We start from the raw sequence: 16,557 nt of genomic DNA, 5'->3' as shown, positions 1-16,557 counted from the left end.
CTGGGGGCACCGAAAACTATACATCTTATCAGACCAATAAGGAGCTGTCAGGATTCGGTGTATAGCAAGCAAAAAAAGTAAAAGGCCGTCCTTTGATATCGACTGTCACTGAAAACTATTGTTCACTACCCTGCAAGATGCTGAACAGTATGCTTCCAAAACGGTGGAGCCAATTACATCCATGCACGTGGCGAGATGACTCAGTGGTTGGAGTGCAAAAATACTGACCGGAAAGTCCGTGCTTCGAACCCGACTTCTGCCTCTCGACTTCCCCCGTCTAGGCTTGGGTAACCTGGCAGTATCCAAGCCCTCGTGCTTCTTTCCGGTGGGATGAAAAATAGGCACCGAAAGGGTGTTACAGCTGAACGATTATCGATTATTATTATTTTATTATCCACATGATCTTGTGCAAGTAGTTGAACTTGCTAATAGCTGAGTTACGTTTTCTTTCTAATCAGAACATCGCAGAAAGTACTACAGCAGGGGAGAAGAGCAATAGCGCGAGTACACTATTTGAAGATCTGTGAAAATTAAGAATCACTGGAAATTTGCAAAAACTATTCTAAATGGTACGTTCGGCAGGCCCAAAATACGTATGGTGACGGAACGTCCAAACTAAGAAAGTGCCGACTCATGTCCATAAAAGAACAACTCCTAAGTCTGTGGGCGAAACACTTTCAAAACTACCTGGCCGGCTAACTGCTACTGATTTTCTGGAGTTCCTTTTGGTAGCGGAGCCAAGAATCCTAAAACTGGAACTTTCAACGGCTTTAGAAATGTGCGAAAGCCTTTCGCTCTCGAGTTTAATCAAGCTTCTATTGCAGACGGCCTCCAGCCTGTCCCGTTAATGGGCGAAGAAGATTTTCACTCTTTCTCTTATGGCTTATTTGAGTGCAGTTTACCATAGGAGACTAAGGAGAACATAAATGTGGTGTGCAAAAATCATCACCAAAATCCTTCAGACACCAAAACAATGGCACATGTGCGGCTGCCATAAAAATTCTAGGTTTTTGTTCTTTAGAATGCGTTTGTTTCCGTCAACCGACTCCTTTTCAAAACAAGTGTGTAAACGAATATATCCCAGTTGTTTGCAGATATACTACGCTCCTTAAATTTACATATTTTTTGACACCTGAAAGCTCTCAAAATGCTTTCTAACGGGCGGCAGAATCCAACGAGATTACATTCTCTTCGTTTTTTATTGAATGCTGTGTGACAGAATGGATGATATAGAGACAGGATAATATGAACTCTTAACAATGTTCAAAACCCCGCTTTTCCAGTCTGTGTGATTGACAACTTTTTTATTTGAAATGGTCAGGCACAATTGTTCTCATTTTCAAAAGGAAAAAGAAAATTATGCGTTATCAAATACTCTCTCCAGGGCCTTTCAATGCTGTGATAGGTTGCGCCAACAAAATTCAAGGTCATGCTTTGGGCAGTTCATCTTTTGTGCATACATGTTCATTAGAATTCAAACGTGACGCTAAAAGTTGTGGGACACCGTTCGTAATAACCGTGTTTGAATCATGAAGGTCGAACTTAACTCGCTAAAGACGAAGGCCAGAATGGCGCTTGCCGATTCGCACCGCTTGTGGCGCCTAAACAGCCAATCACTGTGTCTCAAAAGATGAACATATCCAGCTACAGTATGGAATGGATTGTTTAATGGCTGTGAGGCTTGGTCACTTGGGCCGGAAGATCTGAGGCAGCTTTAGGTCTTTGATCACCGGTTTCTGGAAAATATCGCTCGTGTATACAGAAGTTGGAGAGTCCGAAACTGGATGATTAGGAAACGGGCCTTTACCGGAGTGAAAGCTCTCTTACTCAAGGACGACTTCATCCAATGCAGTACACATACTGAGTTACCGCCTGTCCAGAAGAGCGCTGTTTTTGTCGCATTCGAGATGAAAAAACGTAAAATTAGACAGGAGATGACGCGACAGAAGAGAATGAAAGAGGTCACGAAACGTTTGACTTGTTTTTGGTGCTATCTTCTCAAGTGATCTTTCTTTGATTAGCTCGAGAGTCTGTCCAAATCTATTTGTAGCACTCGCCCACCATCTGGTGCACTGGGTTCCCCGCATCTTAATGCTGAAGGCAGACCACAGCTTCAGAGTTAAAAACGGATAAAAAATGGAACCGTTTCAAAATACGATGCTTTAAATTCTCGCCGGCAGTTTCGCCAGAACGCGCCCTGTTTCTCCTCAAATATTACTCCTTCTTGTAACGGAAAATGCTCAGAAGATCACAAGGCGGTCCAATGAATCCTGTTTTGCGGATTTTGATGAATGAAATAGCTCAGTAGTTTACTGACCGGAAAGTCCTTGGTTCGAACCCGGCCTCTGCATCTTGACGTCTACGGTCTAGGTTTGGCGAACCTGGCAGAATCCCAGTCCTCATGTTTTCTTCGAGTGGCTTGGCAGTTAGGTATTGAAAGGGTACTACATCTGAACAATCATTTATTATTTTTAATTTGCGGAATTAACATTCTTTGATGTTTATACCAATCGGCTGAGTAGTAAGCGTGGAATCATTATGCGCGTGCAATTTTTAAACTTTTTTGGCGGACCTTACTCAATTTCGATGATGCCGGTGCTACTCGTCTTTCAGGATGAGGACCGCGTGATCCTCACTGTGCCTGGTTGGAGACACTACAACATATGGCTACCAACCGATGTCAGTGGCGTTCTTGTTGTCAGTTTCTATCCAGATCGCCTGAGTGAGTGTCTGGAGGTGTAGGCATCTCGGAATGATTGTAGTAAGCTAGCACTAAGTCCCTTCCCCGTTCACCTTTATTCTTTTCTTTACAATAAGGCTTTCAAATAAATCACGGTTGTACGGCAGTGAAGCATCGGTGTTGAACACGGATGTCATGCTGTCGATGATGGTGCTGTTAATACAGTTTGTAGCATCGATGACCAGTAACATCCTTCATTATGTATTTTGCATCTATTTGTCCCTGTCTGATCTCTTCGTAGTTCTGTCCTTCGTTAGGTTAATCTTATCAGGCCTCGCATTATGGAAACTCAAACCTGTGCTATACTCAGACCACGAAGTCGTCTCAAGATTTGCCTCACCTTATCATCTAATACTACGTTGTTAATAAACTACTTCATCTCGAGCGTTCTCCTGTCTTCCTGTCGTGCGCCTTCCCCGTCTTGATTTCTTTCTCGTCCATCTTTCCATCACTCCATCCAACCGTGTCTTCTCGTAAAATCGAGGCGTGTCAACTTATTAGTTCCGTACTATGTCAACTAAGGGTTTGAGCGGAATCGGTGTGAAGTTGCAAAACCTGTGGCATGCCTTGGTTCCTGACGTTCCCCAAGGGATGAGTACAAACAGAGTCAAAAATGAACAGAGAATGTATAAATCCTTTCAAAACGGCAGCCAAACTTCTGTTTAAATACTGATCTTTCGATCTCTTTTTTTCATTTGGCCTAACGTAGCAAGGACCCACGAATATTTTCGGTCCCTTTATTTTTACTGATTTCTACGGTTTCTCAGATATGGTCTTTCAGAGATGAACGGTCCGATATTCCGCCGATCATTTTGGTTCACGTGACTCTCCAAGCTTTTTCGTATAATTACCTCTCCTTGATATCCTTCACTGAGTACCTGAAAGTGTCCTGATAGTTCAGGAGGAATACAACAAATAATTTGCTGACTACCACTGAAAGGAAGAAGGCCTTTGCTGCGGAGTTGTTCATTAGGAAATGTTAACTGACCAATTACAGATTACTGGACAGGGAAGCAAAACTCTCATTTGCATCTTATTTACAAAAACTGAACATCCATCTTCTCCTGAACGCGTCTCCTTGAAATGTCTTGGATATTCATTGACTGTTGACCGAATCCAAGCAAATGCTACAAAACGGCTCCACAAATTCCGCAACAGATCTCCCTTTTAAGGAAACGCAAGGCGAATTTACAAGAAAACATACTACTCGCATGTCTTCCATCAGTAGTATCACCGTTACACCACGTTCCTTCTCGGTTTCTGGATTGTTAAACCCCAATATTCGAACACACCTTCCACGAGACAGCTCAGTGGCTAGAGTGAGAACTCACTGACCGGAAGGTCCGTAGTTCGAGCCCGACCTCTACCTATCAACTTCCTCTGTCTAGGCTTGAGAAACCTGAAGGTATTTCAGCCCTAGTGCTTCCTTTTGGCTACATGGCAGCTAGGCAACGGAAGGGTGCTACAGCGAAACCCTTCCCTTTCCTTTAGAAGCTATTATTTAACTGAGGGCTGAAAGTTTAAAATCATATAAAATGGTCACTTCTGTGACGACTGACCAAACCTGTCCTCTGGAACTACAGTTTCGACTGCTTAGTTATACGGAAGACTTATCCAAAGTTATATATTTTAGGGGTTGCCACTCAAGTATTCCAGCTTAAGGTAGGTGACGGTACGAAATCGACCCAAACTGTTTTAGACACGGTTCACAATTGAGCCACAGTGTAGTGGACACAATTGTTGTCCAACTGTACAGTATGTGAGTCGGAGCAGGTAGATGTGAACTTCACCAGCCGCGCAAATTCTCGGAGCCAAACGGCCCAATGATTTCAAATCACCGCTGGATGGGCAAACGTGAACGATTCCACAAGCACCTAATAAAGAATCCCTTAAAAACCGGGTTGATTCTTACTATACACAACATTAAAACTTGCTAACGACGAAACCGAAGTGAAACGTTGGAAAACGATAGTATTCTGCTCGATCAGATCGTTCGGGTTACCACATCAGAGGAGTGTATCGATTAGGGAGTCATTGGTCCCCAAAAACCTGACTGGAAGTGTTCGTTCCTTCTCGGTTTCTGGATTGTTAAACCCCAATATTCGAACACACCTTCCACGAGACAGCTCAGTGGCTAGAGTGAGAACTCACTGACCGGAAGGTCCGTAGTTCGAGCCCGACCTCTACCTATCAACTTCCTCTGTCTAGGCTTGAGAAACCTGAAGGTATTTCAGCCCTAGTGCTTCCTTTTGGCTACATGGCAGCTAGGCAACGGAAGGGTGCTACAGCGAAACCCTTCCCTTTCCTTTAGAAGCTATTATTTAACTGAGGGCTGAAAGTTTAAAATCATATAAAATGGTCACTTCTGTGACGACTGACCAAACCTGTCCTCTGGAACTACAGTTTCGACTGCTTAGTTATACGGAAGACTTATCCAAAGTTATATATTTTAGGGGTTGCCACTCAAGTATTCCAGCTTAAGGTAGGTGACGGTACGAAATCGACCCAAACTGTTTTAGACACGGTTCACAATTGAGCCACAGTGTAGTGGACACAATTGTTGTCCAACTGTACAGTATGTGAGTCGGAGCAGGTAGATGTGAACTTCACCAGCCGCGCAAATTCTCGGAGCCAAACGGCCCAATGATTTCAAATCACCGCTGGATGGGCAAACGTGAACGATTCCACAAGCACCTAATAAAGAATCCCTTAAAAACCGGGTTGATTCTTACTATACACAACATTAAAACTTGCTAACGACGAAACCGAAGTGAAACGTTGGAAAACGATAGTATTCTGCTCGATCAGATCGTTCGGGTTACCACATCAGAGGAGTGTATCGATTAGGGAGTCATTGGTCCCCAAAAACCTGACTGGAAGTGTTCACTTTCAGGCACAACGATCGAAACTGTTCATTCAGATCGAAGGTAAGATCTAGATGGGACATTACAAGCGGCGTGTTCTTCTATTGTATACTGAATGACTACCATATTCTCCCAGTTCACCGTGTTTTTTTCCTATAAACGAAGCGCTTCCTTGTAGGATGGAATGTGCGGAGATGAAGGAAGGCGAGTTGCAAGGATATTGCAAGTTGATACCGGAGACAAGTGACGAAAACGGAGCTAGGATATTGGGGGATGCACATGTGTCGTTCAGAAACCTCTCCAAATGACTATAGATTTAGACGTATGCGGGATGGGCGGGATGGCCCAAGTGGTTACAGAGCGAATTTACTGACCGCAAGGTCCGTGGTTCGAACTCGACCTTTGCCTCTCGACTTCCCTGTCTAGGCTTGGGCAACCTGGCAGTATCTTAGCCCTCGTGCTTCCTTCGTGTGACATGGCAGCTAGGCACCGGAAGGGTGTTACAGCTGAACAATTTTTTTATGCTCCTCACCTTTGGCTGATCAGGCTATATAGTCATTTGCGGGAAGTAATTTGTTAAGCTTTGAAGTTCTCCTGTGAACGTGTGAACGCGAATAACACTCCGATCAGTTTTTCTGGGGAAGTATCTCCATTTTGAAACGCTATACAAAGAGAGTTTAGAGCCGACTGCTTTGAGGCACTAAAATCTCGTTTGTTCTGAGTGGCATCGGGGGGCGGCGTAAAGCGTACCATGCAAGTCGTTGGGTGTGTGAACTGACGAGGTTTTGACTAGACGCATGTTGTCCCACTGTGGCCTTTTACCCCGATTCTGAACTACACTGCTCCCTGAAGATACAGCTATTTCACTCTTGGATGACGGACCGCATATGGTGATCTCTTTTTGGAATGGCTGAATCACCGAAAGGTTATTCAGTGCCAAACATAGAGTGTTACCTTCCGAAAGGTGAGCGGGTTGCTGGTGAAACACAAACGTTTACAAATTAGGTTGACGGAAGCCATCATTTGTGCCTGAGCTGTCTTCAATTAGAGATGTTTCTCGAACAAAGACGGCCCTGTAAGAAAGCACACAGCTCTCATGGATTGCCCTGAGCAGTAGTAACTACACTGTGACTATTTTCCGTTAGGTCATATCGATTTATCGGGTGACCCTAATAAAGAGAACAGCCCCCATTTGGAACCAGTGTGTGACCCTCGGTAAGCGGCTCAACTATGAATCTGACATGACATTTCGAAGATGAATTTAGCAAAGCACACCCAAGAGTAACTGCAATAGATTCAACTCAAAGATGGCTGAATACTAAGAGATGCTCTGTCGAAGAAAAAACTCATTCGTGTGTCTTTTTTTCAAATATTTGTTTCATATTTCCCAACAGTACTTTGTGTATACTGCACACACAGACTATTCCAGGCAGTAGTGCTCGCCTCAGATTTGAACGATCTAACCACATAAAGGAAGACTGTGATATGATGAAACAACTTTAATCGTGATTAGTGATGAGCAACAAGAGTGTTATTCATCTAGTCTTTTACCTATTGTTTCACGAAAAACCCACGTCAACATAACCATAGTTTTAGCAAGAAATGTAGCCCGATCAAACATGTATTCATTGATTCTGGCGTCAATTAATTCCATTCTATCAAATGACCTCACCAAACATATGATGTTTTGGGGCGAAAGACAACATTTTCTCACGTTTTCTCGGTGTTTTCTACTCCTGTCATTCAGATCACATCACCTGCGTGCACTAAATCAGTTTCGTAGGTGAAACCAAGTTGGAGAGCTTTTGTCAATCAATAATAAAATGAAACCTTGGAGATGAATAGCTGGTGAAAAGATGCTCCTGACGGATCGGATGCATTTAGAGCCTTGTTATTTTGCCCAAATCTATTCTTACGACTGAAACACGCAGAAGAATTTGGTTCGTTCTAGGTGCATGTGCGTGCATGCGTGTGTGTGTGTACGAAAGAAGGCCGACCTAACTTTTTCGCGCAGTCTGTGAGGTGTATCGCCAGAAAAGTAGGTGAGACAACTGCGTTAAAACATGGAACTCCACTCCACTTCGCGGTAACTGATGCCGGACGGATTCGGTCCCATGGTTTAATTCTCACCTGCAAAAAAGGTTTGGTCATGTAAAGTAAATAAGAGCTTTATGCTCACAAATTACAGCACAAGTGAAAAATCACATGGAAACCTGAGTGAGTAAACTCTATGCCGAGATCAACAAGACCAAAGTGGGTAATGTCCGACTTCTATAAAGACAGCTCCGTTAATGAGGAATTTGTCTATCCGGGAGGCAATGCGGTACAAGCATAGAATTTCGACCGAGTGCTGGAATCGGAAGCGGTGTTGGCTGAAAAAAGGACAGAAGGCATGTTGAGCATTCAATAAAATCCTCAGAGATGGATCTTGACACGAACTTTACAAGTACAACCCTTGATACTCTGTTGTACATAGAGGCTTGTTTTTGGGACGCACCACTAAGGCAAAATCACTAACAAGTAGTCTACGAAAGACAACTGATCACCTTATGAGTAGTGCATTGCGAACACACATGTATCGCGATATCTCGAAAATCGCAGCAGCTGATACATGAGGCGGCCTAGTACATTCGGTTGCCAGGAAACATCACAAATGGGAGATTCAGCTGGGTTCCAGGTGAGTCTCTCGCAAAACTAAATTTGTTTGTAAATGAGTGTATTTCACCAAATCAAACTACGTTCGTAGAATTGTCAAAGACTCTCGATAATAGCAGGTCACTTGCCTCTACACGCTTCCCCCAAATGACGTTCCACTTAGTGAGTAGGTTTACGAGTAGGGAGGAAATCGAATTTTATATTTCCGAAAACAAAAATTGAGCAGTTTTGGCACCAGTAATCACACGGCCTTTTGGAAGGCACCGTTATGTTTATTCATTACACAGACGAGTATTCTACAGGGTTACTAGTAAACGGAATTCTTCTTGCGTGTTGGCTTGAAGAGTAAATCCGTTCGCATAGCACGGTTAAGTGAATGCATGAATCCAAAAAAAGTCCGGCGCGTGCGGCGACACTGCGTAGCAACATCGCGCAAGCAAACGAAACTAACTTGTGAGAGTTCAGAAATGCTCAAAGTATGACAGACAGAAGCTCAGATTTTAGGATGTACATCAAGAAAAACACTCAGCTGCAAGTGATCGTGGCCGTAACGGGGGGCTCAACAGAATCGCAGCCATGTCTCAGCGAAAGCTTTCTGCCTCAGTTAAAAGTGATGTGTGTCCAATTATGGTGACACGTTTCAGTTGAAATGATATTCAAGTATCTTCTTGAGAGAAACTGCTCATAAGGTCACTGAAAATTCTTGGACAGCCCCCGACCGGCTTCTTTGGGTTCATCAGATAGATGCAGCACCCAAGGTTACCTCAACCTCACGTTCTACTTGAGAACAAATTGTACGAAATTTGTGACCTACACAGCCTTTTTTCTAGGAGTCTCAATATTATCCAAACTAGATCTCTCGTTTTTCGATATTCTTCAACCAAGGCCACTCCATGTTTCAGTTTGTACGATAGTCTGAGATGTCACAGTGCACCAGTGAGTGTATTTTGGAATACTGAACTATTTTTCTCGATAAACTGCTATTAATTATGAAGGTGTTAAACCATGGAAGGGCCCTTGTGAAGCACAGTCAATCGAAGTCCCTTAAACTAGAATTCAATCAAATCCTCACTGTTAATGTATTGATTTCACAGATGAGGGTTTATCCGCACGTATAACCATTTTGATCATCACGTGTGGAGTGGACTGATTCAAGACCGATGCCTACCAGCTGAGTTCGTGAAAGGCGGCAAGGGAATGTCCAGGCGCATTCATCGACCTGTTAAGTAGTATCATATTATGGCGAGGTTATATAATTTGTGAAGTGACAGCTAATTGCTCAGTTAGCATATCTGACAAATAAGCTAAGAAATACTGCGATTGGACACACTGAAACATTCACTGGAACCAATGCCATGAGTCATCCGGACTGTGGAGGTGAGCTGACTATCCAGCTTTCAGTTGTAACCGAATTTCTGACCAAGCTCCGCATGCGTGGATCCGAAGGCTGAGGCTCTAGAGAGAGTCGTTCTAGGTCTCACGTGGCGTATCACTTTTCTACCAGTGGTCGTTTCAACTTGATACTTTATAGACTACCATGTGTTGCAAAACAGCGTCCAAACCGCGGTCTTCACAGCTGAACCCATGTTAATGTGTGCTGGCTCGAACAGTGTGACCAATCAGAATGAATAATTTTTGACTACTCACGAGTAGTCACGTCATCCTCTACATCATTAAAAAAACAGATCAGACCAAGAATCGCACCTGCGCAAGTGGTTAAAAATGTGTTATGGAAAATGAATTGGTTCTGTTTACAGCATCACATTTTACTACTGTGCCTCAGAAGCCTACCAGACGATTGCTAGAATATGACCATTACAAAGTCCCGACGAATTTGGATTCACGCTGGCCAATCATCTGGTGTTCAGCCCGACTACTTCGATTCTGAGACTTATCTTGATGCCATAAAACCGCCCAATCGGATTGGTTGATACAAGACGAGCCCCCATATGCCAGTCACCACTACCCCCTCAGTCTTGCCGACAGCATTTATACGGTTTTTTATGTTCCCCAAGTTTCACAATCCGTAGCAAGAATCGTATGCCAGCACCACGGACCGTTTCTATATTATGCGTCGTGTTTATGCCTTATCGTTGTCGTTCCTTTCTGTGTCCTCATACTACTTGGTTGTCTATTCAATCTTCTCTTGGGCTGATCGACTCCAGTGTGCCGATTCCTGACTGTGTTCTTCATAAACCTTTGTGAGGTTGTTATACGCCGCTTTTTGCCTTGTCTATTTGTCAGATTTCTCGGCGGTTAATACCCCAGTGCACTAGCAAACCAAAGGGAAGATCGCCTATTCTGAACCCATATTCTTGCATAAGGCTTCCTTAGCGAGTTCCAAATCAATTCAGTCATCTGTGTATGGCTTGCGACGTTAGCTGTCGTGATCCTAATGTCTCTTAGCAGAGAACAATCCGCAGTTGCTTAATATCTGCATTTTGTTCTCATTTTTGTGACTGACGTTTGGTCAAAGTCTTCTGTGAACTTAGCCCTTTCTTGGGCAACTGGTCACACGAGATTCGATCGGGTTGACTGGTAGGTTAAGACAACGGAAGAGCTTGTTAGCTTCTGGCAGATATATGTTACCTGTGTTAAGAAGTCGAGCGAGGATAGAATGTCAAAATTGGAATCTACATTTGTGCCAAATTTCACAGTAAACAATAAACAAGTGACCTTGTCACATTTAAACTATGGTGAAACGAGAGCCCGCATCACGTCATGCTACTCGCTGTGGATATCCCAACCCAGCAAAACCTTGTTTTGAGTCTGTTAAATACACACCTGCAGAAACTCAGGATATTGGATGTGTCATAGCTAGGTTTTATTTCAAATGGCATATGGCTGAGCTAAAACAAATGCAAAAAAATATTCCAACTTGATTTACACTTCCTATTGCAGAAAGCCCCGTATACTTCGGGAACACTAAGAGTTTGGATGGCCCTCTCTTTGTACAAGCTCACTCGTCAGCCAATCAGAAAATTGCTACGTGGACGCCTTCAGAACGGCGGCTTCACTCTGGGTTACCCAGCTGGTGAGCTTGAAGTCGGCTTGTTCCTAATGCATACTCTTTAGCTTACTCATGAGTAGTTAGACAATTTGGGACCGATTTACGGGCGACATGGATGTGAGCATGTTACCGAGGATGCGCCTGTGATACATTTCACACAATTGGAATATGTTCTTGATGGACCATCATTTCCGGTTTCATTGCAGAAGTTGAAGACTTTCAGTCAATTGTTCAAAATCTAACTGCGATGCTCGCTTCGGTTGCTGAACAGGTGGAAAAACAAAAGCTAAAGGTTAGATTGGCTTGCGTTGTATCCAAACTTGAACGCCCAGGCAATCGTGTCGAGAAACCAGTTGGTTTCAGCGGCAACTCAGCGTCAACTGGAAAAACAGCAACTTGAAATTGAAATTCAAAAGCAAAAGGACGAGAATGATCGGTAAGTTCTACTGATTTTTTGGTATACTTTCTGTGTGCTACGTGAAAGAGAGAAGTGACAAGGTTCAGCATACCAAAAGGAATCCGAAAGTAAAACACCTGTTGCGGCACTGAACCCTCGTTTTCTGATCACTTTTGGCGAGTTCGTTTGTGAGCCTCCTCCGATTATGGTTATAGGGAATTTGTTTCAGAGACCTGAAGACATTTTCGCCAACAAATACCAGACCTCGGGATGGTACAGCAACATAGCTCGTTGGGCTGTTTGGGGCAGAAATTGTTATATGACTGGGTCGAATGCGTTTCTGATTCAGCGCACAAAAGCTGCCCTGTCCTTTATGATTCACGACTTGCCTTGTTGATCGAGTTTGCATCACAAGCACTGGAACTCCCTGGTTTTCTGCAGTAGCCTTCAATCATTAGCTTTTATCCTTGACTTTCAAGAGGATAAGATCCTGAGCATAAGATCCACAGCGTCCATTTTCATCGCCAGGGAAACTCTCAGGAGAAAAGGTACAATGACGTGGATCAGTCTTTCCACTCAAATCGACCACATTTTTTTCTTTTGAGAAATGAGAACACTGTCGTCCGTATATCATCATCATTATCATCATCATCATCATCATCATCTTTATCGGCGTTATCAGCACCGGAATCACCATCGTGGTCATCACCATCAGCGACAGCATAACACCAGTGTTCAAAACCAGTGTTTCGCTGCCGTAATTTGCAGGACTTATATGGTTGCACTTTGGCTCGAACACTGTCATGGTGCTCATACCTAGATAAAAGACGATTAGCTTCCTCGACCAGTTTGACTGAAAATGCAGGTGCACTAGCATTTTTACGGATCAAGTCACCACACATGTTTCCACCATCAACCTGAAGGCCCAGGAGAGTGTGTTGGTCAGACCTCTAACCATTGACCAAGCTGGTATAAAGCACTTTGCAAGTCTCGCACGGACATTCCCAGTATACCCAAATAGGTCACGAAGGCATACAACCCGTCACATCACGTTAGGTTCCGGTTTCTTTGTGGCGGCAGTGTATCTTACCATTCTTTTTATGCAGCCTTTTTTACGAACCGCGAACGCTAAACACAGGGCGGAATGTGTGATCACCGTTCGCATCATATGAGCCTTACACTATTTTTCACATGTACTGACCGTTTATCTCAAGCGTTTTGTCATCGGGTTACTCAAAAGATGCTCGTTTCTACCCAACACAGCTGCGGTGCAGCTAGGGAACTTAAATCGCTGTTTCTGTCGACTATAGCACAAAGGCGATCCAAGATTTGCCATTCCGTTATCAATTCCTTTTAGTTTACCAGTTTAAATTACACCCATCCTGAACATGAACCTTCAAAATTATTTGAGCGCAAATCGCGTTTTATATGACCACACTGATATGTATGAACTATTCATACGGATTTAGATAGCATGTCCTGTGAACTTTTTGACAGCTCTGTTGCAAAACCTGACAACTGACTAAAGCCTTGATTTTCGTCACCGATGCTTTCACCCATTTTCGCCCATACTGGTTTCTTCATTGGTGCAGAGGAAATCATTCACCCTCTACGACAGCCTCTTGTGTCTTGCTAGGTCTCAGCAGTTGGAGGGAGCGTCGCGAGTATCAAAGGTTGGAGAAGCATAATTTGATCATTTCTTCGCTGACGTTACTATCAACAAGATTAAAATGGCTTTCTAGGGTCTATACAGTGTATTCGTATTTCTAAAGGGCACGATTGCCAAACCGCTTGACGCGTGCGGTGCGTGGGGGTCTTGATTACTCTTGTTACTTATGCTTTTTAAGTAGTTAAATAAATATGCAAAATTCCCACTGATTTCGAGTGCAATTGCTCAACCGCAGTCCACATGCCATAATTTCCTAGTAGATTTCTACCAAGTTCCACAGTATATTGAGGGATCAGATGGACCATTTATTCGCAGTTCATCCGATCCTTCCATATCTATTTGCTTGGATGTACTTGTTAGAACGTGTGCACTGACTACAGTGATCAGACTGGTGGTGGGGACCGAAAGGACCAGCCTTCAGCATGGTTCTCAGGGCATAATGGGTCAATATCGGTACTATTTCTAAGGGGGTTGTGATTATCAGTCAAGTGGGACAGGTATTGAACCGGTAGAGAAGTTACCGCTTCAGAAAAAATTTCATTGGGGGTTTCATCCTGCGAGATCGCAGATTCGCATCTCTTCAGATTGCGTACACGGCTGATGGTTCCTAACAAGGAGTGGGTAACTATATGATGCTTGTCGGTTTATCAGCGCACACTCACTTTACTTGCGGAGTGGAACGTCCATTGAAATGTCAAAATGTCTACCCTAACGGCTTGTTAAAATGGCGTGCTTGGAAACATTTCGGTCTTGGCTCACGTGTATACAGAATAGTGATCATCAGCCAGACCGCAGTGCTCTCCGAAACTAATTTATTTTCAAATGCATAGCAACTGAGTTGCCGTCAGGCGTCATAACTAACATTTCAATTCTCTTGGTGCTTTTAGTAGTTTAGTCAATTTTGGGCAAACTGAACGTTCCGAAGTGTATGGAATATGGGTGGTGGGAAATTGAAGCTAAAATTTAACAGGCAGAAGTGATATTTTAAACTGTTCGTCTGTGGTGAATGCTTCATTGCTGTCCAATCGAGTCAGAGGAGTCAACAGAAGAGCATAAAAAGTCCAAATAAAACACCAACAAACCGGAGACCAAGTGGACTTGATTCCTGGTGGGCTGTATTTAACTACTGATGTGATTGCACCATCCATCAACTACATTCCAGGGATCGTATCAGCGCACATATACCCGAGACCTCAGGATCACTCCAGCCAGCTGCAGTCGCAGTTATTTTAATGAGTTCCGTCGTCTGTCGTTCTTCACCTAATCCATGGGCTGTCTGAAAACCCGATAGTAGTCACGGACCCACTCCTGGTACAGTTGATCTTCGTTCAGTCCGTGTTCACTCTTCAGTAAAGTGCTGTTGTGTCAACATCTGCTGTGATCATCACCGCAGCATCACCCCAGCTACCCAATATATCTTGTAAGCCATCCAGTCAGGCCATATTCGTGTGCTGGAAGCGGTTTAAAACAATTACGGGGACCTAATATCTTCCGCAGCTTCGCAGGTCAGCGCTAAACCAGTAGGATTGTTGTGGCAGGTTAATTTAACTTTGCGAACATCATTATCATCATCATCGACAGCATAATATCAGTGTTCAACACCGATGCTTCACTGCCGTACAACCATGAGTTATTTGAAAGACTTATTGTAAGGAAAAGAGTAAAGGTGGACGAAGAAGGGACTTACTGCTAGCTTAACACAATCATTCCGAGGTGCCTACACCTCCAGACATTCACTCAGGCAATCTGGATAGAAACTGACAACAAGAGTGCCACTGACATCGGTTGGCAGCCATATCTTGTAGTGTCTCCAACCAGGCATGGTAGGGGTCACGCGATCCCCATCCTGAAAAGTGAGTTGTACCGACAGTATTCAGGCGTTTAGTGATCTCCTTCATACTCTTCTGCCAAGTCAAGAGTTGGCCACCTCTCTGTTTTCGCCTCTCTGAATTGGGCATGGAAAACAGCACTCTCTTGGGCAAACGATGGTTCGGCATAAGCAGTACATGTCCCAACCAACGCAGCTTCTGGTGCTGGACACATTCTTCAATGAAAGAACCCGTTACACAACCGAAAACACGCTTTCTAACTGCCTCGTTACGGATTCGCCGAGACCAACCCACACGTACTTTGAGGTTGGTCGCTAAACAACCAGTCGAGTTTGGTCGGGTGAATACTTATCCATAACAAGGCCACGGGCACTTTCACCTAGATTGTAGGTAGCAGTTTCGTGCTCCTGTTTTTCATCTAATAACTGTGCAAGACGGGGCTCGAATGCGATCTCACTCGTGCACATCGAAGTGTTCAACACTGCATTCCACCGGGTCAAGTTAAGAGATTCACTGCTACCTGTCCACAGTCGATGACCTAAGGGAGATGATGCCGTTGATTTTAGATGAAATTTGTGCCTCTTCGTCAACAGCGCTACCGCCACAACCAATCGCTCGCCATAGTCCCTTTGTCATAGTGAACCAGAATAGGCCGACTGACAACCGATATCGACAGGATGATATTGTAACGAGGGGTTTAGCAGGAAGTTCGTCTGCGCAGGCTCATGTGTAACAAATAACGAACGTGTCCATATAACAAGTGACGTTATGACAAGGATATTCTGGGGGAACTCCCCCTCCACCAATTTGTGTGTATCCCACAGGACAGGGTTCCTTGTGAAAGGACTTTCTCGGACAAACTAACATTGTGAAGCACACGAGGAGCTCTATCGTAAGCAAGGTAGCGACATTCCTGAATCGGGAAAGTGCTGGTGGACTTGGAGCAACTCAATCAATATCGTAACCTGTTTAGTGCACTGACCAAATTCCGATGCACGTGCATTTGTGGTCCGACAAATGCAATAGGCATAGCTTGCTTATGGAGAGGAAATTCAACCGAGAGATAGAGTGTGTTCAGTGAGTTCCATTAATTTATTGGTGGATCTGCTAATCTAACCGCACCGTCTGCTTGGAAAGTGGGACAACTACTCGTACACTCTTGTGTCTCTCCAGATATTTTCGCTCCTAACTGAGCAATACGGACATGTGAGCCAACGCCTTTCACATTACGGAACCCATTTAAATTAATCGAAGGGGTACTGCAGTTGCTATCCCCTGGGTATCGGTAGTAATGATGATGATGATGATGATGACGATTATGATGATGATGATGATGATGATGATGATGATGATGATGATGATGATGATGATGATGATGATGATGATGATGATG

The 16,557-nt window shown here is 43.9% G+C and overlaps 1 protein-coding gene across 1 annotated transcript in view; it reads left to right on the top strand.

The window, feature by feature from the left end:
- Positions 1-16,557, top strand: part of T265_13323 (hypothetical protein) — a gene marked incomplete at both ends in the record, with an annotated part of 42,015 nt that overhangs the window by 6,133 nt on the left and 19,325 nt on the right. Inside the window, one exon of the mRNA XM_009168347.1 lies at positions 11,476-11,621. Coding sequence (XP_009166611.1) covers positions 11,476-11,621 — 146 coding nt within the window. The remainder of the gene's footprint in view (positions 1-11,475; positions 11,622-16,557) is intronic.

This window comes from Opisthorchis viverrini, assembly GCF_000715545.1.
Source record: "Opisthorchis viverrini unplaced genomic scaffold opera_v5_60, whole genome shotgun sequence".
Lineage (NCBI taxonomy): Eukaryota > Metazoa > Platyhelminthes > Trematoda > Opisthorchiida > Opisthorchiidae > Opisthorchis > Opisthorchis viverrini.
This window is presented reverse-complemented; position numbering and strand designations above follow the sequence as displayed.